Source organism: Squalius cephalus (genome assembly GCF_949319135.1).
Source record: "Squalius cephalus genome assembly, chromosome: 9".
In the NCBI taxonomy this organism is placed as follows: domain Eukaryota; kingdom Metazoa; phylum Chordata; class Actinopteri; order Cypriniformes; family Leuciscidae; genus Squalius; species Squalius cephalus.
The window spans coordinates 21,063,545-21,089,305 of record NC_137130.1 but is presented as its reverse complement, the minus strand read 5'-3'; the positions used below and the strand labels follow the sequence as shown (position 1 = coordinate 21,089,305).

General features: G+C 36.9%; 2 protein-coding genes across 3 annotated transcripts; both read left to right on the top strand.

Annotated features, from left to right (window-relative positions):
- Positions 1-258: 258 nt before the first annotated feature.
- On the top strand, positions 259-21,075 carry rev1 (REV1 DNA directed polymerase). The gene is made up of 22 exons (XM_079881742.1): positions 259-546; positions 2,385-2,451; positions 3,625-3,757; positions 6,122-6,290; positions 6,369-6,632; positions 7,224-7,921; positions 8,039-8,143; positions 8,247-8,363; positions 8,480-8,606; positions 9,423-9,551; positions 9,655-9,809; positions 10,410-10,529; positions 13,458-13,678; positions 13,791-13,963; positions 14,739-14,980; positions 15,233-15,429; positions 15,833-16,063; positions 16,173-16,272; positions 16,599-16,792; positions 16,958-17,108; positions 17,197-17,299; positions 19,446-21,075. The coding sequence occupies exons 2-22, from the start codon at positions 2,395-2,397 to the stop codon at positions 19,555-19,557; spliced, it is 3,798 nt and encodes a 1,265-aa protein (XP_079737868.1). The 5' UTR covers positions 259-546; positions 2,385-2,394; the 3' UTR covers positions 19,558-21,075.
- A 687-nt stretch (positions 21,076-21,762) lies between these two features.
- On the top strand, positions 21,763-25,548 carry txndc9 (thioredoxin domain containing 9). 2 transcript variants are annotated; one of them, XM_079880832.1, is made up of 6 exons: positions 21,776-21,841; positions 22,124-22,161; positions 22,510-22,698; positions 22,884-23,002; positions 23,106-23,360; positions 24,743-25,548. In XM_079880832.1, the coding sequence occupies exons 2-6, from the start codon at positions 22,141-22,143 to the stop codon at positions 24,861-24,863; spliced, it is 705 nt and encodes a 234-aa protein (XP_079736958.1). In that variant the 5' UTR covers positions 21,776-21,841; positions 22,124-22,140; the 3' UTR covers positions 24,864-25,548. The 2 variants fall into 2 exon arrangements, with proteins under 2 accessions (XP_079736959.1, XP_079736958.1); XM_079880833.1 differs by lacking the exon at positions 22,124-22,161 and having other exon boundaries at positions 21,763-21,841.
- Positions 25,549-25,761: the final 213 nt, after the last annotated feature.

Sequence of the window (25,761 nt, the reverse complement as noted above, 5' to 3'; positions counted from 1 at the left end):
AATCATAAATCCTGCTAAAAGCGAAGGCTCTCTTCTTAATATTCAAGAGCCAGGCCTATTGCTGGCGACAACGTCATGGCCTAATTAATATACATGAGCCAAGCTTAGTAATTGGAGCATTTCGGAGCGACGTCAGCAGAACGTGATTAAAATTCAAAAGCTGAACTCTGCGTCAAGTGTAGGGTGACAAACGGACCGCTTGATGGTGCTGTGAGATACAGACAAGGGCTAACGCTGTCACTGTGCGACCCCGTCTGAGAGGAGGAGGAGGAGGAGGAGAAGAAGGAGGAGGAGGAGGGTCTTAAGCGAAAACAGGCAGAGAATCTGGCAGAGCAAGCGGCTAGCAATGGAGAGATACGAGTGAATGGTAAAAGGGGTGAATCGTGCAGTCACGGGAGCATGTTGATATGGACAGAGTCCAGCATGCGCGAAGTCTCTGTTAGTAATCTTTCACAATTGACGCAAAGGGGGTGGACGCAACCCAAGAGCGGAAACAAAGGCGCTTTGGTTTGAACAAAATACATCTGTAAAGAAGGGGGATAATTGGTGAGCAACAATTTCAGTTTTCAGAGGTTTCTTTTTCAAAAGAAAACGCAAATATCACACGCAGAGTGACGCTACAGTTGTGTTGTTCTGTATTGAGCTAATCGATCTGATGTCTGTTGCACTTCTGCTACATTGTTCAAAACGCTGATGGCAATCCAGTTTATTATGCACGAAATGTCACTTGCCTTTTTATTCTCCTACGTGTCTGATCACTGTCTCTATCAGCTGTCCCACTAACTTATCTTCTGTATCGTATTTCTCTTTCCCAAATGTACTGCAAAGTTTTTTCCTTCCAGCGCGAGACACTTCAGTGGTCTTTCACATGGCCAGGCATGTCCCATGTGATGGCTGATGTGTTCAACTAAAGCTACAAACAAACCCGCGATGGAGTATAACTCGTGTTAGGGAGCTATCACTTTTGGTTTTGTAACTGTCTTTTAGTAAAAAGGCATACTGCTGTGATAAATAATATAATAAACATTGTTGCTTGTTGATTGACAGTTCACTAAACGTGAATCTTTCCATTTGTAATTTTCCATTTCTAAGCCTTCAATACACATCCCTGGTGAAAAAAAACAAAACGACTAAACGACTAGTTTGGTTTTAGCTTTTCAGCTAGTCAGGCAGTAAGACCAGCTGGCTAACCAACTGAACACAAGGTTGGTAAGGCTGTGAGACCAGATAAGACCTAATCAAAATTTTCAGCAGTAATAATTTTATGATTTTTTTTACTGTTATTTTCATTGGCATTAACTGTTGGTAAATTGTATGGCTTCTAAAACATTCTTGGTAAATGAATCAGATGTTAAGTAAATGTTTTTGGTCCGATTGTCTGAACTGCCATAGTTAAGTTCAATCCAGAATCACCTAGTAGTGGGTTAAAATGTGTCATGTGTCACATCACAACTACTAAATATGCCAGATAAACAAATAATCCAGCATGTGGCTGTAAATAACATTAAAAACTTTGTTAGCATTCCCATTCATCTTACTGAGGATGTTTTCCGTTACTCTTCAACTACCACATTTAATGAAAAAAATTGTATCAGAGGCAAAAATGATAAAGGAGACAGTGAATTGCTGGTCTTATATATTAATTTGTCAAGAATAAAAGTAAATGACTGGAACAGATGTACAGATGACCTCTGCTCTGGTAAGGTGTGCAGTACTTGGAGAAAAATGCTGATCATGTGTTTTCCGTTCACCTTTGACCTCACTGTTTTCAAAGTTCAGATATATGCATCTACAAAATATAAGAATTTACCTGAATTCAATGCAGTACATTAAATACAGTGGATTCAAACTTAAATGAAATCTGTAAGTCACTTGTGGATAAAGATGTCTGCTGAATGCATACAATTATTTCAAAAAGAGGTGGAATTTAGAGGAATATGCTTAGACTTAGACTTCACTTTGCAAATATCAACTGCTTGATTGTTTGTATTGTAGCCAAATGTAAACCATGTTATTGCCAATCTCTAGTTGGCTAAATGTGACTATAAAGCAAGAAGATATGATTATAAACAAAAACATGATTTTTTTGTAAAGCAGCTCTAGTGTGTATTGTTAAAAGTGCTATACAAATAAAAATTGACTTGTCTTATTCAGCGCTCAAGATTTAGCATTTCAGATGCATTTCATTTTCTTTATTAAAGAAGTCACTCTTCTGCCTGCTAATTAAAGAGGTAGCACTTTTTTATTTACTGTAGCTCGTTCCCTTTCTTTGATTCTGTAAACACATGCAAGTGTGATGATACTTGTGTCCTCATTTTTATATGTTCATTTTCCATCGCTCACACTTTTAGATTTTGACTCATTCTTGAATCGTTGTGTTTCAGGTCCCTCAGTATGAGTCGAGATGGATGGAGAAAGAAAGCCAGTGAAGATGATGGGTGGGGAGGAATGGTAAGAGTCTGTTGTTCTTTGTTATTTAATGTGTGTTATTGATATCAAGAAGGCAAGCAGCTTTTTTTTTTTTTTTTACAGTTGAGTTGTCCTCTGATGTATTGTGTTGTTTTTCCTGGCTGCCCCTGTAAACACTGTAAAGTATTATTTTTACTGTTATTTTAACTTGTTCTTTGATTTCCACATAACCGTCGACTGCCTTCCTACCAGGCGGACGTTCCCTCTCATGTGAGCGCTGTTGTGTGTATGTGTGTGTTCCTGCTGGAGTCTAGACAGGTTTTCATTTGTATTACACCAGTGAGTAATCTCAATTTTCCTCACTGGTGACCAGCACCTCTGCTCTGCCGCGGCCGCCACAGTCCGAGCCCTGCAAGAGATTTGATAGGCTTCAGCATCATGATGTTCCTCAGGCATGAGCAGAACCGCACTAGGATAAACAACTCCAAGAGCTTCTGTCTTCACTGCTAACATTACAATCACAATATGTCCCAATAAGATGGCAACCATAGTGTTTTGCCACCAAATTTGAGACCCAAAAGGGTGTAACTGTTGATTTTTAGTTAGTGATTTAGTCATTTACAGCCGCAATAGCAGACCCCGGATCCCATGTTTGCTTGTAAAAGTGAATCTTGCCAGTGCATGTACAGGATCACAATTGTTTTCTTACAGGATTTTAAGTTTTTAAGCACAGAACAGTTGTTACCTTCATGCCTTGTGTGTTTTCATATCTCAGGTTATATTAATTAGGTTCAGGGGAATTTCCTGTCAGTACAGGTGGAGCGAATGAGTGAGTATTGTGGAGTATTTTTGTGTGTGTGTGAGTCTGCTTATTGGTTCAGGCTCAACTCCTGAATCCCAGCGTTCCATCCGTTGCCATGGAGACAGAGAGTCGCCGTGCCAGCAGGGCAGACTTGCACCTCCAGTCTCATTGAATGTCTGAGGCGTAATCAAACGCTTGTCAGCCAGACGCTGCACATTTTTCTTTGTGTGTGTTTCTATATTGCAGTCTGTTCATTTTTTTCCAGTGGTTAGAAATGTTTTTGTTTTTTTACTGTTTAAATGTGTGTGGTCAGTGAGTGCTGTGTGCTTTGCCTTTGCATTACTTGATCTTGTAAATGGGATTTTTTAAAATCAAATTAAGATTACAGTTGTGTTTGTTAAATTCTTTCTTAGGGTGGTTATATGGCTGCAAAGATCTGTAAGCTTGAGGAGCAGTTTCGGAAGGATGCCCCAAGAGAGAAGCAGAAAGATGGAATGTCCTCCTGTATCTTCAGCGGTGTGGCCATCTATGTCAATGGATATACAGGTCAGACTTCTCCCACATGCGCTGTGATAACAAATGTCAAAATGAAAGCAATCACATTTAAAAAAAACATTATTATTATTATTAATTATTTTGAAATACTTAAAAAAAAAAAAAAAAAAGATTATAAATACTTTGTTTTTGTAATCAGTATTAATAATACTAATAATTAATAACAGTATTTTCTTTATACAGTATATACTTTTTATTATTTAGATCTGATATATTTATTAGGGCTGTCAAAAGATTAATCGCGATTAATCGCATCCAAAATAAAAGTTTGTGTTTACATAATATATGTGTGTGTACTGTGTATAATTATTTTCTATATATAAATACACACACATGCTTGTATATATTTAAGAAATATTTGCATACATATACTGTATATATATTTATATAGTTTATATTATATATGAATATAATTATTTTATATATAAATAACACATTTTTCTTAAATATATACATGCATGTGTGTGTATTTATATATACAAATTTAATTATACACAGTACACACACATATATTATTAAAAACAAACTTTTATTTTGGATGCGATTAATCGCGATTAATCTTTTGACAGCCCTAATATTTATATATATTTATATTTATATATATATAATTATACAGTCACTCCTGAAGGGTTCAATTATGCAAAAGATGCTGGAAAACTGAAGAATTTGCAGAACCCGAAGGATTTTATTGAAGAACATATATATATATGATATATATATATATATGATACTGACATGCAGATACTGAATCAGGACAGTGCGTTTTTCTCAGGCACTCTCTACTTAAACTCTGTCTGACTGAAGAGTCAACAAAATTAATGCCTCGCACCAGAAAAAACATTTAGAATTATGTTTTGTTGTTTTTCTTTCTTTGACTACACACTCTACAACCCACTCAAAATGGTCTTGCGACCCACCGGTTAAGAAACACTGGTATAAAGTGTTATATAAATAAAGGTGACTTGTCACTTGACATATTAAATTAAATTAAATTATATTATATTATATTATATTATATTATATTATATTATATTATATTATATTATATTATATTATATTATACAGTTGTGCTCAAAAGTTTACATACCCGTTGCAGAATCTGATAATCAATAATTTTAACAAAATAAGAGGGATCATTATAATGGCATGTTAATTTTTATTTAGTGCTGTCTTGAAAAAGATATTTTACATAAATGTGTACGGATAGTCCACAAGACAAAAAATAGCTGAATTTATAAAAATGACCCCGTTCAAAAGTTTACATACCCTTGATTCTTAATCCTGTGTGTCGTTTCCTGGATGATTCACGGCTGGTTTTGTTTTGTTTTGTGATGGTTGTTCTTGAGTCCCTTGTTTGTCCTGAGCAGTTAAACTGCCTTATGTTCTTCATAAAATCCAGCAAATTATTCAGTTTTCCAGCATCCTTTGCATATTTAAACCTTTTCCAGCAGTGACTATATGATTTTGAGATCCATCTTTTCACTCTGAGGAAAATAGAGGGAAGGTTCAAAAAAGGTTCAAACTTTCACTGATGCTCCTGAAAGAAACACGATGCATTAATAGCCGGGGGGTGAAAACTTTTTGAATTTGAAGATCAAGGTAAATTGCACTTAATTTGTCTTCCAGGAAACATGTAAGTATCTTCTGTTTCGAAGGGCAGTACTAAATAAAAAAATAAAAAAAAATGTTTTTAACAAAATAAGAAAAATTTGGGCATCTTCGTCCTGTTCAAAAGTTTTCACCCCCCCCCCCGGCTCTTCATGCATCGTTTTCTTCTGGAGCATCAGTGAATGTTTGAGTCCCTCAGTTGTCCTTAGTGTAAAAAGATGGATCTCAAATCTCAGATCTTCAAATATGCAAAAGATGCTGGAAAATTGCTGAATTTGCAGAACCCGAAGGATTTTATGAAGAACATTGGGCATTTTAACTGCTCAGGACAAACAAGGGACTCAAGAAGCAGCATCACAAAACAAAAACAAAAAAAGTTGTTGATCATCCAGGTAACGACATACAGGATTAAGAATCAAGAGTATGTAAACTTTTGAACAGGGTCATTTTTATAAACTATGGTAAACTATATGTAAACATCTTTTATGTAAAAATCTTATTCAGGACAGCACTAAATAAAAAAATTACATTTTCGCAGATTCTGCAAAGAGTATGTAAACTTTTGAGCACAACTGTAGATTTGTTTATATAGAATAATGTGCAAAATTATTTGGGAATATGAAGTGAAATAGTTTCTGGGAAACTTTGCAGGCTGGACTCAAACTTATGTTTCCCAATTGAGCACCATAGCTGAACATAGCTCTACCGTTTTGAGAACCTTGTATTGTGTGTTTTTTTTGTTTGCAGTTCCCAGTGCGGATGAGCTGCGCAGACTGATGATGCTGCATGGCGGGCAGTTCCATCTCTATTACACTCGCTCCAAAACCACACATATCATTGCCACCAACCTCCCCAACAGCAAAATACAAGAGCTCAAAGGAGAGAAAGTAGTGCGGCCAGAGTGGATCACAGACAGGTGTGTCTTTAGTGCACTTTGCAAGCAATTGAAGCACAATATTATAGCAATACTAATATATATATATTTTTTTTGCAGTATAAAGGCAGGCTTCCAACTTTCATACATCCAGTATCAGCTCTATACGAAGCAGAAAGGCTTGAGCTTTGCCAGTGTTTGTGCACGAGGGCAGGATCCGTCATTTAGCCATGGACCATCCAAACCCAGTCCAAGCCACCCTCAGTCAGACAGTCTCAAGCCCAGCCACACTCAAACCCTCTCTAAAGAAGTTCTCAAATCCACTCACGCTAACCACACGGCTAACTTCACTGATCGAACTAATCACCAGTTAGACATCAAACTGTGAGTATGCTATATACCAGGGATCCACTGGCACACGTGAGTGTCAAATGCACTTAGTTTAAAAAAAACAAACAAAAAAACAAATTCTGCTACTATAAGATCCAATAAATAGCATGCAACACAACAAATTATTTGATTCATTTTTCATTTTGTTTGTGTTTGGAAATATATTGGATATTTAATTTAATGTCTTCATTCACCCAATTTGTACATTTAGATTACTTTATCATGTAACACTCATTTAAAGTCTTTAGGTGTATAAATACTGAAATGTAATAATGTTAAATATAATCTAATCTAAAAAAAATGTATCAGGTTTTCACACTGTACATTATGTTCGTTTCTAAATTAACTTGAAGCATTTAAAAAAAATTGAATTTAGTGTTTATTTATTTTTTCCACATTTATTTAGACTACATAGTATAGAATTTTGATTTCGCCCATTTGTTATCGGTGTATTGTATTGGCCTGCGGGTCAGTTAAAACTGCTTCACGACCATGGGCCATGTTTTTACACCCCTCATAAAAAAAACACATTTGGATAATTATTTAATATTGTATCTTCTTGTTCTCTCTCCTTTTGTCTGGCAGAAATGGCATCACCTCTGAGGAGGATGCAGAGAGGCCCAGAGTTAATGGGATTCATGATGGAGATGATTATGACAACGCCTGTGCCCTTTTGCCAAGAGGCTCACAAGACACTTCGTTAACTAACGGTTATGTACACCCTGTGAATGGTGCCTTAAAGCCTCAGGACTTAGTTTCTTTTGCAGAACATCGCCCTCATGTTGTTGACACAGGGTCCCTTCAGTCCCACCTCCCACAGGCTGGATGCTGGGACAGGGAGGAGCCCAGCTGCTCTTCTGCTGGATCAAAAGCAAATTCCCATCAGACGTCCTTGATATCCACAGCCAGCCCTGCAAAGAAGCCTGATCCTCACAATATGCAAAAAGAACTCCATCCAGAACCAACATCTAATCCAGGAACTTCAGCTGCCCCTCAGAAGGGCAATCAGACAAGAGTTCGACTAAATGGGAGTTATCACATGACCCCTAACTCCTTCATCCATGCAAACTCTAGTAACCAGTCAGGAAGTTCAACTGCGCAGAGAGCAGAGGCTGGAATAATATCAGAGTTCTTTTCTCACTCAAGGCTGCATCATATTTCTACATGGCGTAATGAGTTTTCTGAGTATGTGAACTCCCTGCAGAGCAGGCGGCGAGTAGCAGGAGGAGCTGTTTTCTCTGGAAAAGAGAAACTAAAGAAGCTCAAAGCTAATTGCAGTTCAGGTAGCTTGTCTTTGTGGTTTATGTTTGTGTATTTTTTTTTTTTTTTGTTATTGAGAAATGTGTATTTGTGATGCAGACTTTTGCAAAAAAAAGTTTCTGTATTTCTCTTTGGCACAGGTTCCTTAATGGCTGCTCCTCAGGTGCGTCAGTCCTGTATTCTTCATGTGGATATGGACTGCTTCTTTGTATCTGTTGGGATCAGACACCGACCAGATCTCACAGGTACGTTTCAGTCAGTTAGAGGGAAGTGCTCAAGTTTCTTATTGCAGCTTATTTGATAGCAACTGATAAACTGAGCTTTATTGATGATCAATCTGTACTCCAGGGAAACCGGTTGCAGTGACAAGTAACCGCGGCCCTGGCCGTGTTGCACAGCGACCTGGTGCAAATCCTCAGCTTGAGTTTCAGTACTACCAGAGGAAACAGAATCAGTACAGAAAAGGTAAACCCAGATTTTAGAAGAAAGATGTTGGTTAAATTTAGCTTGAAATCACAATTAATTTATTAAAGATTATTTTGAAGTTTGTATTTAGGTGACCATTGTTCTTTCTGCTTTAGAGAAGACAGATAATGATCTTGAGATGACCCCATCTCCACAGTGTGATGAAGGTCCCAGTAATGGAGTGGATCTGGACCTGGCCGCCCTCTCAATGGCAGAGATTGCCTCTTGCAGTTATGAGGCCAGGTATTTGTTGTAAACCTGCCAGGCTACTTTCTTTTGCAACATGAGTCCTTGATTAGTTTGGTCTATTTCCCCCCCCAAAAAATAGGTTTAAAGATTTTTACATTTTAAATGTATGTATCTGCTATTCATTTTGAAAATTTAGGAGTAAATTAGCACATAGATTAGGGATGTCCCGATCAATTTCTTTGTGCCGCCGATCTGAGTCATTTGATATTGAGTATCTGCTGATACAGAGTCCTGATCTGATACAGGTATTTTCCTAGTGCTAGGTGCATACTTCAAGTACAGTAAAGTTATAAAAGCAATACAACGTATATAGGGACGTACAGATAGTTCCTTAGGGGCAGGGGGCAAATGCAATATAGGGGAGTAATTCCAATATATCAATTACTTTGTAACAGTAACAATTATGGATATGGGACTACTGATTTAAACTTTTTGATTTTTATATGTACAATAAGAAGAATAATTGCAACAAGAAGAAAGAAATTGTGGAGATAAGGTTAGAAAGCAAGATTATGATGTTAGAATGCTAGTCTATAAGTCAAGCAAGCCATAGCAACTCGTTTTGGCACATTCCGACGGCAGATAACAATAAACATTTAATAAATTACTTTTGAGTGATTCATTACAAAAGAGTGCATAAAATATGGTAAACCAGGAAACTCGAAACTCACCTGTGGTTCTTAACATTTTTGACCCCAAGGCCCTCCATTCTCAACAACTGTAGATTACAATATATTTAAAAGTCCATGGCAATTTTTCATAATACAGTTTGACCTCTAGCAGTACCTGTTACTCCTGTTACTCTTACAGGCAGGCTGGTGTGCGAAACGGCATGTTCTTTGGCCGGGCTAAGCAGCTCTGTCCTGATCTGCAGTCTGTCCCGTATGACTTCCAGGCGTATAAAGAAGTGGCACTGACTTTGTATGAGACCCTGGCCAGGTAACAGATACAATGTTTGCTACAACTTTCTTTGGATTGCTATGTTATTCCTAAACCCAGTAGACAAACATTTTCTCTTGCTTCATGGTTGCTTGTTTTATAGTTACACTCATAACATTGAGGCACTAAGCTGTGATGAGGCCCTGGTGGACGCCACGGCTCTTCTGGTTGAGCTGGGGGTTACTCCTGATGATCTGGCACAGGCCATCCGTGAAGATATAAAGGAGAAGACTGGTTGCTCTGCCTCAGTTGGAATGAGTAAGAGACTTTATAAATGAAAAAATGAAAATTCTGTCATTATTTACTCATCCTTATGATGTTCCAAACCTGTATGACTTTCTTTCTTTCATGGAGCACAAAAGGAAATTTTTTGAAGAATGTGCTGGTTGCTCTTTTTCAATGCATTTACAATGAATGTGAAATTTGATGTAAAAGTATTATAAAACTTTTGAGCTATATTCCACAAGTCTGCTCAAGCCATACAATAGCACTGTGCTTTCTAATGTACTCATGTGAACATGCCAAACAGCTGATGTCAAGAACTTTGGTTTGTTACTCACACTAAGCTATTCTATTGCTTCAGTAAACTCAAGAAATGTTTTGAAGCTTAAGAGCTCCAGTCCTCATTTACTTGCTTCATACCAAAGAGAGTGGCCAGGATATTCTTTAAAGATCTCCTTCTACAGAAGTAATATAGGTTTGGAATGACATGAGGGTCAGCAAATGATGACACAATTTTCATTTTTGGGTGAACTATCCCATGAATAAGTTTAATGACCATGTGTCATATTGTAATGTAGTTGTTGGTGCTGTTTTATCTCTGAAGGCTTTTGTAACTTCCCTTATACTTGTCATCAGGTTCCAACATCCTTCTTGCTCGGATGGCGACCCGTAAGGCCAAACCAAATGGACAGTACTTCCTCAGGTCAGAGGAAGTGGATGATTTTATCAGGGATCAACCCGTCTCCAGTTTGCCTGGTGAGAACAGAGCATCCTACCAAGGTTATAATCGTTAACGAAAACTAACGAAAAAACGAAAACTAGATGGGAAAAAACATTGTCGTTAACTGAAATAAAAATAAAAACGAGGCATTACAAAAAAACGATAACTAACTAAAACTGTAATGTGTGTTTGGCAAAACTAACTAAAATAAAATAAAATTATAGAGTAAATGTCCTTAGTTTTCGTCTTTGTCAAGGTCTTTCATTTTTTAACGCTATTTAAAACACGCAGCGTATTCGTTCAGCTGTATTTCCTTTCCCTGCTCTCCCTCCGTCTCTTACATGCGCGCGCACACACACACACACACACACACACACACACACACACACACACACACACACACACACACACACACAGCCCCTCCCCTCCGTGCACACCGCGTCTCCATGAGAACGAGTGTTCGTTCGACGTTGAAAGCAAGTTCGCTAAAGGTTAGTATCTCTATCTCGTGAACACCTTTTACACAATCACACATTGAAAAGTGGTATCAAAATATTTTAAATTCTGAATATAATTTTGTCAGTGTGTTAATGTCGACCCGAGAAGCGATTGTGCCTTTTTTAGAAAGTTAACTTGTCGCAAGTTTGAGGTAAAATGCACTTTTTGGTTGTGGTTGTCGATGTCAAAACACTATATAAGCTTTGATTCAAATATTAAATAATGTTATGTCATTTTTTTTACTTTTACACTTAATGTTTGCTGCTTCAATCCAGATGAGTAGGCTATTGACTGTAGGGAAAGTGGGGTGAGTTGTGCCAGTTTTTACTCAAAGTGACTTTAAAGTGAGGCCATGGCAGTAATTCCTTCAACTTAACGATGTACATATATTTCAGGATGTGGTGCATCCCTGAGAACAATAACTTTGGATCTGAAATAAATTGTTTCAGAAATATAGCTTTTGGGGAAAAAGTGGTCTCATGGCACAACTTGCCCCTGGTGCGGGGGAAGTTGTGCCTTTAGGGGAATACATTGGGATAAATTGTGCCAGTGATTTCTGAAGTAAAACAGAACATTTTAATGTTATGAACTGTAATGCTATATGAAAGCAAGACAAATTCAATACAAAATTACTCATTTAAGGTTTATTTAGATATTGTCACCCTGGAATACCATAGCATGCGTTTTTCCTACTATGGTCAATTGCATTGGGATTTTGTATTGCTCTGGATCACAGTGTCATAGAGACAAGGGGGCGGGCTCATTTTACTCAGACGACCAATCAGTCTCTCAGGATCATTGTGAAGCTATCAAGCTACGCCCTAGCAACCATTTAGAGCACCATAGCAACACAATATATGATATTTGTGACTCATTTCAGGCAAAAAGGCTTTGGCAATAGATGCCTGTTGACATAGCGCTGTCTGTCAATTATGTAACATATAAGAATAAAGTGACTAGGCTAATTTACTACTGTGACATAGGCCACTTAAAAACGGAATAAAACTTCTCTTTAATAACATTCAGTGCAAACTCAAAACTGAAATCAGTGTTGGCTAAATTAAACAAATAGCAGGCAGGCCTAAGTCAAACAATGATGAGGCATGCCCATCTCCTCACTTCTCAAGATTATCCCCTGTGAGAATGTAGGTCTAGGTGGTCTGGATCTGGCACAACTTAACCCATGCCCTTTGGCACAAATCACCCCAGACCCACAAGTTTGAAAAACTAGCATGATCCAGCAGTTAAGAGCTAACATCATGCTAACTGTATAGACTCATTGTGTAGCCTACTAAAGCACTAAGACATGTGTGAAATGTTTTCAAACTTGTCTATAATTGTTCAGACACTACAATCAAAAAACCTTAATCATAGAAATTTTACTTTGAAAGGGAAAAAACAGTTTTTTGCACTAAAATGTGCTTAACTCTCATGCCATGTGTCGCTCTTCTTTGGAGGATGAGTAAAAGTGATTGCTTTTCAAAATTATGTGGTCACATGACCAATTTCTTCTATGGTTTTCCAGAAACAAGGGGTGGAACTACTTCCCCCCTGGCACAAATCACCCCACTCTCCCCATAGGGTAAATTTAGTATAGGGTGTGAAAATTGTACAGCTGTGGTATTTGTATAGGGTGTGAATTCTGTATAGAAGATGTGTAGATTTTTGGTACAGCGTGTGGATTTTGTAAGAGGTAAAGGAATTTCAATGGGGTGTGAATTTTTTTCTAAAATTGTATTATGTTTTTATTATTACACAATACTTTTTCCGACTTTTTTGAATCTTGCCCCTGACAAATAACCCAAATTACAAAAAAAGACTAAAACTAACACTAAAACTAATAAAAACTAAACTAAAACTAAGCATTTTCAAAAAATAAAAACTAAACTAAACTAGCAAACCCACTTTAAAAACTAATTAAAACTAAACTGAATTTGAAAACAAAAAGTCAAAACGAAATAAAAATAAAAACTAATGAAAAATGCAAAACTATAATAACCCTGCATCCTACACATACACTACCATTCAAAGGGTCCAAAAGAGGGTCTGTTTAGTGTTTGTAAAATTTGTAAAGTCTCTTATGCTCACCAGGGCTGCATTTATTTGCTCAAAAATATTATTACAATTTAAAATAAGATTTAAATTTAATACATTTTAAAATTTAATTTATTCCTGTGATTGTAAAGCTGAATTTTCAGCAGCCATTACTCCAGCCTTCAGTGTCACATGATCCTTCAGAAAGCATTCTAATATGATGATTTGGTGGTCAAGAAACATTTCTTATTATTATCAATGTTGAAAACAGTTTTGCTGCAATATATTTTAGTTGAAACGGTGAAACTTTTTCTTCTGGATTCCCAAACTTTTGAATGGCATTGTATTTAAAGCTGAAAATAGAGTTTCACAGTAGAATTTATTGCTGTTTGTGTGCATGTGGACCTGTGCTTCTGCATGCTTGTGTGCAGGTGTGGGTCGCTCAATGAACTCCAAGCTGACCTCCTTGGGAGTGAGTACCTGCAGTGACCTGCAGCAGTTGTCCATGTCTCGACTGCAAAAGGAGTTTGGGCCACGGACGGGACAGACGCTCTTTCGTTTTTGCAGGGGACTGGATGACAGGCCTGTGCGCAGTGAGAAGGAGAGAAAGTCTGTGTCTGCAGAGATGAACTACAACATTCGGTTCACACAGGTTTTGAAGTATACAAGTTACAGCAATCATTGCGAATCGTCCTATACCTGTCATTGTCCTAAATCTGTTGACCTCCCTCATTAGTTTTCCATCACCTCTAATGTTCTGCTAGGTTGAAGAGGTGGAGTCTTTCCTCACTAACTTGTCTATGGAGGTGCAGAAGAGGTTGGAGGGGGCGGGGCTTAGAGGTCGCCGGGTTACACTTAAGGTCATGGTGCGAAAAGCAGGGGCTCCGATAGAGCCAGCCAAATATGGTGGTCATGGGATATGCGACAACTTTGCCAGGTGACTTGCACCAGGATAAATTTGCCACTTCTAGTCTTCTCAAATAACCACTGCCATTTGGTTATGGGGAGTGATACTCTGACATTTAAAGTTGTGTTGAAACAGGAGTAGCAACAAATCTTTTCCTCTGTTTTGTGACGTAAAATTTGAGTGAAAAATGTAGGGCAGGTATTTGGTTTAATTAAAAAACTTGATTGTAAAAAAAAAGGTGGGTTTAAGCAGACTAAATTATTAGAGATTCAAGTTATGATGTTTTGATAAAGAATAATGAGATCAGAAAACATTATATGCATGGATGATTCATTCACAGTACCATGCATTTAGAAAATGGGGAGAATTTCTCTGATAAATAAAAAAACATTCCTGCTGAAATAAGCTGATCATAATTATTTTCATGCTGTGGGATATATTAAAATCATATACAATTTTGTCTGAATAAAAAAGCACTAAAAACTTAAATCAGTCATTGTAAAGGCTGCAAGTAAATTTAGGCATCACAACATGTAATGTAAAGTATGAAATTTAAAAAAAAAAAAAAATTGCATTTTGCTTAAGAAATGAAACTATTAGTGTTTTTAAAAATGTATACTTTATACGAGCTTTAGAAGATGGCAAAGGTCATTTAAATGTAAAAAGAGGGGAGATTAGCATTGGATTAAATATCCAATATCAACCGAAACTGATTTAATTAATTCGAAGAATCTCTAATATTGACTGATAACTGAGCTCTGATTTGATATACATTTGAGAGTTTCTCATTACTGTCACATTGCAGGTCTGTTTTACTAGCTCAGCCCACAGACAATGGTCAGCTGATTGCAGCAGAGGCCATTAAGTTATTCCATGCCATGAAGTTGCATGTGAAGGACATGAGGGGAGTGGGGCTGCAGGTGCAGCAGTTGGAGGGACCACATGCAGACCCATCAGGACAAGGGGCCTCTCGTAGTCGCTCGATCAAAGACCTGTTGCAGGCCAGACAGCCTGCCCACAGCCCCAGGAAAGAGCCTCTAGCACAAGGTCAGAGCAGTTTGATTTGGATAGGGTTCTTCAAATCCAGCCACTGTCCTGCAAAGTTTAGATATAACCCTGAACAAACTCATCTAATTGTTTTTTGCTCACTCATGTGTGTTTGATTAGGGTTTGAGCTAAACTCTGCAGGAAAGTGACCCTCCAGGGCCGGATTTGAAAAACCTTGATTTAGGATATGATGTATAGGATTGATGTTGGTATCTGACTCTTAACAAACATTCCTTGTTGCTTGTATTTTAGATGGTTTAACCAGCCCTTCCTCATCCAGAGCTTTCTCCTCCAATCAGGAGAGAGTTACTGCTCCATCATCACCACTACCCTCCACCAGCTCAGATCCAATGCCTGGAACGAGTAAAGGAGAATTTCACCATCCACGCACCCCCAACCATGCTAGGGCATGCCTAAACATCAGCATTGAGGTGCCATCTCCCTCTCAGGTTAGGTTCTTGAGTGCACCTCAGGATCTAAAAAAAAAACGTTCTGGGTTTTATCATGAAAATGTATCATGGTTTCCACTAAAATATTAAGCTGCATTGATGATAGTAAGAAATGTTTCTTGAGCAGCAAATCAGCATATTAGAATGATTTCTGAAGGATTGTGTGACACTGAAGACTGGAGTAATGATGCTGAAAATTCAGCTTTGCATCACTGGAATAAATTATATTTATTAATACTTAATACATTAAAATAAATTACAAAAGAAAACAGTTATTTAAAATATTTCACAGGATTTCTAAAATAAAAGCAGCCTTAATTAAAAAAAAAGAAAATCTTGCTGAACCCAACCTTTTGAATGGTGACATTTCAAATGTAAGCCCCTGTTTCCCCTCTCATATTAGGTGGACCTGTCTGTTTTAGAAGCTTTACCTGTAGACATAAGGAAACAGGTGGAGCAGGCCTGGAGACACCGAGAGGAGCAGCCAAGCACCTCATCTCATCTCTCAACCCCGCCTCGAACCTCCTCTCCACCTCCAGCCCCATCACTTGGCACCCTTGTACTGCAGCTCCCAAACCAGCCAGGTCAACCATGTACAACAGGCATTATACTAGAGCTCCCTGACTTCTCTCAGGTACATGCTATTAACATGCCAACTACAAAGGGGAAACTTGGTGAAATGGTGTTAACACTGACCATCAGAAACTAGTATTTTAGAGATCCTAAAACTGAACTTTTAACAGGTTGACCCAGATGTGTTTGCAGCACTTCCCAGAGAGCTTCAGGAAGAACTGTGCTCTGCTTATCGAAACAAGGGAAACGCTCAAGCTCAAGGTACCACTGGTGAGTAAAAATAAGTTGGGATGTGCAACAATCTAAACAACATCCCAGATGTCATTTCTCTATTATTATGAGCACTTATCTTTTTCTTATTCTAACTTTTTTCTTTAACAGATTTCATCTTTTATACTGTACATTACAATATGATTCCCAAATTTAGTCCTTGTGTGTTATAATTGACTTTTTATTAACAATGTAGCTATAACTTAACATGACAATAATTATCATCTTATCAAGAGTTTTGATATCTGTGTCTCCCCTAGAATTAAGTAATCAACCGCTACCACACACCATACAGTGTCTCTAATCTTGCCTTCTTGTTTCTGTAGTGGAACAAAAAAAAACATTTCCTCAACTAAAGCAGCCGGCAGTGGGGAAATTAAAGCGCCGCTACAAAAAGAAAAATGCTAGTCCTGCCAAAAAGGGTCCAAGTCCACTAAAAAAACAATTTCCTGGAAACAGCCCTGCCAAATCCAGCCCCTCCAAATTTATTCCTCTGCCACTCAAACAACAAGGCCTCAAAGTAAGCCTAATCCAGTTACAATATTCTTCTTTTTATTTATAATATTTTTCTGTTTATACTGTAGTTTATTGACGCTTAAGCCATTTGACATTAAATGCGTTTGTTCAAGGTTTTGACAATTCTGGGGGGGAAGAAGGATTTATCTTAGATGTTTTTCTTTGGTAGACTGAAAATGTACAGTGCCCGTCCTCTCCGAGCACAGATGTCCCAGAGACGCTGCCCAAATTAAATCCCCGCCCAGTCCCGACCCTAGCTGGAGCTTATGAATTCAGTGACATCAGAACTCTGCTTCGTGAATGGGTCACTACCATCTCAGGTACGGCAGAACAGCAAAACTTTTTTAAATGCTAGTATATATTTGCATTGTGCACCTGGTTTAATTGTGCGGTGCTGCATCTTCACAGAACCAATGGAAGAGGACATTCTGCAGGTGGTGAAGTACTGCACACAACTCGTGGATGATAAAGACCTGGAGAAACTCGACCTTGTCATCAAATACATGAAGAGGTATTGTTCTGAATTCTCCGTCACTGATTCCTGCAATAAATACATCATAAATCTCACAAGCAGTAATATACACTACCGGTCAAACGTTTGGGTTCAGAAAGATTTTTTTAAAGAAATGTATATTTTTCTTAAACATTGATGCATTAAATTGATCAAAAGTGACCGTAAAGATATCTATTATTTTTACCAGAAAAATGCCTGTTTCAAATAAATGCTGAACTCTCTATTCATCTAGGAATCCTGAAAAAGACATATCACAGTTTCCACACAAATATTAAGCAGCACAACTTTTTTCAGCACTGATAATAATAAGAACTATTTCTTGAGTTGCAAATCAGCATATTAAAATGAAGTATCATGTAAAACACTGAAGACTGGAGTAATGATGCTGAAAATTCAGCTTTGCCATCACATATTACATATTAAAAAATATACTAAAATAGAAGTTATTTTAAATTATAATACTATTATTATTATTGTAATATTATTTCTATTTTTGCTGTATTTTTGATTTAATAAATACAGCCTTGGTGAGCATAAGAAACTTCTTTCAAAAACATAAAACATCTTACCAACCCCAAACTTTTGAACAGTTAGTGTACAACCCCATTTCCAGAAAAGTTGGGACATTTTGTAAAATGCAATAAAATCAAGACTCTGGTATTTGTTAATTCACTTGAACCTTTTTTTAACTGACAAAATTACAAAGAAAGTCTTCCAATGTTTTCACTGAACAGCATAATTGTATTTTGTAAATATAAACAAATTTTGGCTGCAAAAAAGTTGGGACAGGCAAAATAAAAGATTATCAAAGTTAGATTATCCAACTCTTTTGAAACAGTCCTCAATGAGCAGGTGAATTGGTAATAGGTGAGGGAATCGTGTTTGGGTGTAAAAGAGCTTCTCAGTCTTTGCAAGCAAAGATGGGTCATCATGGCTCACCATTTTGTGCCAAATATCATGAGAGAACTGTCAAACAATTCAAATATCACATTTCTCAATACAAGATTGCAAAGAATTTTTCTTTTATCATCTGCCATACATAATATTGTGAAAAGACTCAGGGAATCCAGAGAAATCTCAGTCTGTGTAGGGCAAGATAGGAGACCTCAGTTGAATGTGTGTGACCTTTGAGCCCTCAGATGGCATTGCATGAGAAACCGTCATGCTACTCTGTTAAATACAGCCACATGTGCTCAAGAGTACTTTGGAAAACCCTTTTCACTTCACACAGTCTGACGCTGAATCAAGAAATGCCACTTGAATCTCTGTTACGCAAGGAGAAAGCTATACTTCAGGAGATGCCGGCGAGTTCTCTGGGCCCGAGCTCATCTCAGATGGTCTAAAATACAGTGGAAATGTGTGCTGTGGTCTGATGTGATGAGTCCATGTTTCAGCAAAAAATGGACATCACATTCTCAGTCCCAAAGACGAAAGGGACCTTCCAGACTTTCATCAATGACAGGTTCAAAAGCAAACATCTGTCCTGGTATTATGGTGCATCAGTGCAAACAGCATGGGTAACTTGCATATGTATGAAGGTACCACTGACGTGGAGGCATATATTGGGATTGTACAGAGACATTTAATGGCACCAAGATGATATCTTTCCTGGGAAGCAAGACAATGCCAGGCCTCATTCTGCACATGCTAAAGCTGAGTGGTTTCTAGACACTTTGCACCATAGAAGGGATGTGCCTGCCTGCAGTCCAGATCTGTCTCTTATTGAAAATGTGTGACCCATCAGGAAAAGGAGAATCAGACAACGACGACCACGGACTGTTGAGCAGATGTCTTTTATCAGGCGAGATTGGGTAAAAATGTCACTTGCAAAACAGTATCCTCAATTCCCAAATGATTAAAAAGTGTAAAAAAAAAAAAAAAAAAGGGAAGGTGATGTGACACAGTGGTAAACATGCCTCTGTCCCAACTTTTTTAGAGTGTGTTGCAGCCATCAAAATCAAAATTTGTTTATATTTACAAAATAAACATTGGAAAATATTTTCTTTGTACATTTGTCAGTTAAATGAGAATTAACAAATCACAGATTCTTGATTTGATTACATTTTACAAAATGTCCCAAATATTCTGGAAATGGGGTTGTAGATCGATTGGACTTTCTGATGATTTGAACTGTTCATTTCAGACTTATGCAGCAGTCCTCAGAGTCAGTATGGAGCATGGCCTTTGACTTCATCCTTGACAATGTGCAGGTGGTGGTACAGCAAACCTATGGTAGCACTCTGAAGATCACATAGGAGGACCGTCCTAACCTCAGTCACTGTGACGTCAGCCCAGTCCTGCCACCTCATCATGATGTGTGAGAGAGACAACAAAACCGCTCGAGTCTGACGATCGTAGCATTGCTGTCCTTTTTGTGAAATCACCCAATAGAGCTTCTCTGAGAACACAGAGGACATCTGAGGATTACAAGATCAAGCCAATGATGACGAGGAACAGATGAGCATACCAGCTTTATTCAGAAGCAGCTGAACACTGAATATTTCTTTCATCATGTCAATTCTCTAGACTGATGTCTCTGGAGGAACTTTGGTAACACTTTTCAGTCAGGTTGTATTTGTTAACATAAGTTAATGCATTAAGGATAATGAGCTAACAAGGAATACTTTTTGACGGCATTTATTGATCTTGGTTAATGTTAATTCACAAATATATTCTTTTTCTATTTTCTACTTCTTAGTTGATGATGCATTAACTAATATTAACATACATTTGTAACATTTAAATGTATGTAAATGTAGAAATTAACATTTTACAGCACGTATTAATCTTGATTAAAACATCATTGATTTTTTTTAGTTGGTTAACTATTAATGTGTACAACCTGAGTGTAAAATGTCACCAGAACTTCTTTGAATGTTTTGAATGCACTGTCCTAAGCAAGCCTTTGCTTCCTATTTGGATCTGTTTTTCTTTCTTGTCTTTCTTGTCAGCATTTTGTCCTCTTGTACACCAGAACCTGTGTTTATTTTGAATGTCTGGCCTCAGAAATATATAACAGACTTTGTAGCAAAGCAGATTGGAGTGGCATGTCATTTGCCTTTAATGGGTCAGACTGAGATGTTGAGAGTGGAAATAGGGAAAACCGTATATTCTATCAAAGTTTTTTGGCAGTTTAGCATGGGGATACTAACATTTTATGTAAAGCTAACATTTGTTTTCCTAGATTTAAAATATATATATATATTACGATACTCCTGCTCATTGATTGTTCATCATCATGATGTATGTTTGTCCGTATGTCTGAAAGAGCTAAAAGAGAGATGAATATTTATAAAGAAAAAGATAAAAAAAAAATGGCCAGGTTAATTTTACTAAATTGAGTTTCAATTGTCCTGTCATGCTTCTTTGTCTTGTTTTCTAAATATATGGATATGGTGCTGGAGGAAAGGAAGGGTTTTTCAATCAGATGGTTGTGAACCGAATAATGGGTCAAAGATGGATACTTCAGTTTACATTCCCAATGAAGCATTGTCCTCTCAATCCCTTTTCACTGTAGTTTTGACTTTATGTATGAACAGAATGTACTTGACTCCTCAAATGTTTTACGTTTATACTTTCTTGGTTTTAAGAAGCTGCTCATGAGACGTACATCTGTTATTATCTCACATTATCATGGCATTACAGAGATGAAGGCCTGAAAAAACATATTTGGTCAAAAATCTGTAATGACAGAATGACCTGTGCCTGAAGACCAGAAGCTGTGACATAATTTGTATGTTTTCTAAATTTGCAAATAAATTTGGATAAATTGATATAGTCTTGTTTTTTTTTTTTTTTTTTAATTTATTTATTTATTTTTTTATTTTTTTGTGTGTGTATGTATTTGTGGATCAAGCTAACATTGATCCACAAATAATATCACTAACAATGGTAGTGTAACAACAAACATCTTAAACTAATTAAATAAGATTCCTAAAGAAAGGATAAAGACAAAAGGCATTTGTCTCTGAAATCTGCTAAATTAAATAATATTCAATATTCTGATGGAGCAAACGAAGAGGCAAAATTGAAATAGAAGATAATCATTGATTAAATATGACCAAATACATAAATTAAAAAATAATTTTACAAAGAAAAAAAAATAGATTGATCAAATGTAAATTTAAAAAAAAGTTCGAGCATATTATAGCTACTTCCCATATATATTATATTACTGTTTCGATTGTCCTGCACCTACTTATAAATTGTATTTCTAAAATGTAGCTTTTGTGTAATGTTGCAAAATACTGCAGTTATGAATTATTATAACTAAGTTAGTGTAACTATAAGGTTACCATGGTAAATGTCTGTAAGGGTAAGCCAGAAAATAAATGATGTGAGATTTTTGCCAATTGAATTAAACTTTGTGACTTACATCTGCATTAAATTTTATGAAAAAACAATACAATAGATATTTTTATTTTATATTCCTTCTGAAATGCGTCGAGAGCGCTACGACTGCATGACGTAATCAGACGACGCCTCTACGTAAACCCTGCGTCAGTCACTGTGTCGCCTTCTAGAAATTATACAGACTTGGTAAGTGTTGTTCCGTAACATATTTTTCTACAAACTCTGCATTTTAAATTGTATGTCAGTTAAATTATCCCTATCTTGTTGTTGCTTTCTGAAGAGTGTGTGGCTTGCCGATTAACTACGCTACAGTCTTTGTTGGCGATCAAAGCTGCCGTTACCACGGTGTTTGAAAGCTAACGTACAGCAATACGCTAGCATTAGCACGATTTGATGCAAATAGCCCCACATATCCGTTTTAAAATCAGCAGTCATTATTTACAAGAGCTTATTGTCTTTTTAAATCAGCAATTGTAGGTGAGGCAATGACATGGGAACTGGAGAAGGTAAGCCAAGTTGGCATGCTTGTTGTAGTCAAGCGCTGGCCGACTAACTCACCAGCACCTCCATTGTTGTGTGCGAACAACAGAATGCCCATCAAAACCCCGACGACTATTGATTAACGTGTGCCACACCTTCTCACACATGTTGCAACTGTTGTTCTGCTAAATAAATTGCATGCTGTATGCACTTTAGTGGTCAATAGTTATTTTGCAGTGTAAAAAAATAATTAGTTCAAAAAGTAGCTTGTTTTAATTTTACTTGAATCATTGTTTGATCAAGATTCACTATTCAATTTTTTAAGTGGATTATTTTTAAGTAATTGCATCCAGTTTGTGCTGTATGTCTAACAGAAAATGGCCAGTCAGTCAATGGAGGTTGTTGCGAAAGCTGTGGAGCAGCAGATGCTGCAGTCGGCACGGATGGTGGAAGAGCAGCTGGATGCAGAACTAGAGAAGTTGCAGACCATGGATGAAGATGACCTGGAGCGGCTCAAGGAGAGAAGGCTCGAGGCCCTCAAGAAAGCTCAGAAACAGAAGCAGGTGGGTGTTCTAAACATTTTTAAAGAACCTAGCTCTAAATTCTGAGCTTGTTTTAAGTTTATTATTAAAATGCTTTTTCAAAATAAATTATCTACATGAGGTGTTTATTAGTGCATTGAAGCAGATCAGATTCCCCCTATTGATGCGTTTAAACTTTGTAAACTGTGGTATGTGTGTGTCCTCAGGAGTGGATATCTAAAGGACATGGTGAATACAGAGAGATCCCAAGTGAGAGAGATTTTTTTGCTGAGGTGAAGGAAAGCAAAAGTGTCGTCTGCCATTTCTACAGAGACTCTACCTTCAGGTATTTGAGGATATATTTGTTTTCTTTTGTTTTCCCTTCATCCTTGTGTTATGAATCAATTGTGTATACAGCTATTTTTAGTGTTTGTTTGTTTTTTTCAAAGATGCAAAATTTTGGACAAGCACCTAGCGGTCTTGGCTAAGAAACATCTGGAAACAAAGTTCATCAAGCTGAATGTTGAGAAGGCTCCATTCCTAACGGAGAGGCTGAAGATTAAAGTCATTCCAACACTGGCTCTGGTGAAGGATGGGAAGACAAAGGATTACATTGTGGGCTTCACCGATCTGGGCAACACAGATGAGTTTCCAACCGAAATGCTGGAGTGGAGACTGGGGTGCTCAAGTATCATCAACTACAGGTGTGTGTATGTATGTATGTGTGTCCCCACATTAAGTACCCACTTGAATTTGAGGGTATTGGACCTGGAAAGTCCTTGAATTTGAATTTAACCAAGGTGTGGGAACCCTGATATATGTATGGTGCGATTAAAACGCATACTTATCATGAAATAAGCATACATGATTTATCTTGTTTAATGTGCTTATTTTGTCATCATTTGCTATATCCAGCTAAATAAACAGATTGAAGGATGAATCTCCAAAAACTGATGTAATCAGCCTGGTTTTCTTTACATTAGGCGCTTGTTCTTTTTTTAATCTCTTTCTCGCCTTGAATATAGCCAGGGTTGCTGGCATAATGTTAAAATTATAAACAAACAAACTTTACATTAGCTCTGTTTTGGACTGATTGTTTGAATGAATTCACTTCCTAGAAAATTGGACTGAAAACGTTCCTGGAGTTTAGCAGCCTAAAATGATCTAATTGCAAACAGAGAAGCGAAATCGGGTTAAATAGTTTGAATAGAAATTTCCGCCTTACCGGGGTTACAGGTGCTTGTCCCATTGTAGATGGTCAGTGTGATAAACTCCCGACTATATCATTTTTAGTAAATAACACAATTTCACATTTGTGTTAAATAATTTTAATGTGTTAAGGACTTTAATTTTGAATTAATTGGATGTGTTAACGTTGACAGTCCTAATATATACATTTTCTAGGACTCATATTTTATCTCTTATTTTTAAAATAGGAAACTCTTTTCTATTTAAATATATTTTAAAATGTAATTTATCACTGTGATGGCAAAGCTGACTTTTTAGCATCATTACTTTAGTCTTTAGTGACATCAGAAATCATTATGCTGATTGCAAAAATGCTGATCAAACATTTATTATTATCAGTGTTGAAACTGATCATTTTTTCAAAGATTCTTTATTAAATACAAAGTTGATAAGAACTTTAAACTATTAAACTTTTTTTAATAATGTAAATGTCTTCACTTCTGATCAATTTAATGCACCCTTGATTAATTAAAGTATTACTATCTTTTAACAAAAAAAATGTTCTAACCCAAAACCTCTGAATCAGTGGTTCTCAACCAGGGGGCCTCAAGATGACTTAAAAATGTTTAAAAGACAAAATAAGCTAAAACAACATAAAAATCAAGATCTTCTTTTTGGTTATTTTTATAGAAAATATACATCTTTCTAGTTAAAGTAAAACTTTTACTTTCTAGTAAAAATATTTTATCAGGTTGAAATTGTGAGGGGGGTCAAATAATGTGGACAATGAGGGGACCTTGAAGACAAAAAGGTTGAGAGATCCACTGCTTTAAATGGTATATTTATACACTATCATTTTTACAAACTGCTTTTATATTTGTATCTTTTCTCAATCTAGTGGAAATATTTTGGAGCCACCAACAATTGGGCAGAAGTCAGGGGCAAAGTTCACCAAGGTGGAGAAAAAGACCATCAGAGGCAAAGGGTATGACTCGGATTCTGAATCTGATGAGGATTAGAGGACCAAAACATCAAGCTCCGTCTTTCTCAGGGCTTCCAACATAATAGTCCTAAGTCTTGTAACACCTCTTTGTGATCACTTGTTTTTCTTGCCGTGTCTATTTAATTTGTCTCTCACCTTTGTCTTATGTTTGATCATTTTATGGTAACCAAATACCACCTATTTAATTCATATTCCTTTACATATGTTTTAGAAGTGAAACATTTGTATGGAGCATCATACTAGTGAAGATTCACTCTCTTTAGCTCTTATTAATTAAGGAAGATTGAGTTTCTGCAAGACGGAACAACCGTGAGCTTACGTTTAAACAATGGTGCAAAAAAACAAAATTAATATTTCTGCCTCTAATGGACTGAAGCACAGTTCAGTGAGCATCAATAAAGTGCCAAGGAAGCAAGCTTCTGTGTTCCACTAAGAATTGTCACCTCTTTCTCCCATTGATGTGAAAGAAGTGCGGGCTTTTTTCTTTTGTAGCAGTACATGACTCATTACAGGGTTCCTGCGCAGTTTGGAAAAGTATGGAATTTGATTTGAGGTCTGGAAATTTCCAGGTCTGGAAAAGTATGAAAAAAAGAAAGCAGAGTATGGAAAAATATTTGCATTTCCAGACTATTGCCCCTATTTAGTTTTCTTTAGTAGAAAATAAAAAAATTGAATGAACATAAATTTATCATAGAAGTGTGTTTTCATGGCAGCTGTTTAGTGATTGTCAAACACGACTGAATTCAAGGTGCACTTTTTCATTATGCAAAAATGCAGGTTATAAGCGTTTTGGGTTTCTTCTCGTGATATTCTTAGCACCGCATTACAGAGCCACTAAAAGGATCTTTGCAAAAATGAAAAATATGCAGACTTTCGTGTGCGCATGAGAAACCATTAAACTTAGCATAGACAAT

Coding starts and splice junctions, on each gene's coding strand:
- txndc9 (XM_079880832.1), top strand. CDS start 22,141: ATGACATGGGAACTGGAGAAG. Junction 22,162..22,509: donor TGACATGGGAACTGGAGAAG/GTAAGCCAAGTT, acceptor TATGTCTAACAG/AAAATGGCCAGTCAGTCAAT. Junction 23,361..24,742: donor TCAAGTATCATCAACTACAG/GTGTGTGTATGT, acceptor TTCTCAATCTAG/TGGAAATATTTTGGAGCCAC.
- rev1 (XM_079881742.1), top strand. CDS start 2,395: ATGAGTCGAGATGGATGGAGAAAGAAAGCCAGTGAAGATGATGGGTGG. Junction 8,364..8,479: donor ACAGAATCAGTACAGAAAAG/GTAAACCCAGAT, acceptor TTTCTGCTTTAG/AGAAGACAGATAATGATCTT. Junction 16,793..16,957: donor TCAAACAACAAGGCCTCAAA/GTAAGCCTAATC, acceptor TTTCTTTGGTAG/ACTGAAAATGTACAGTGCCC.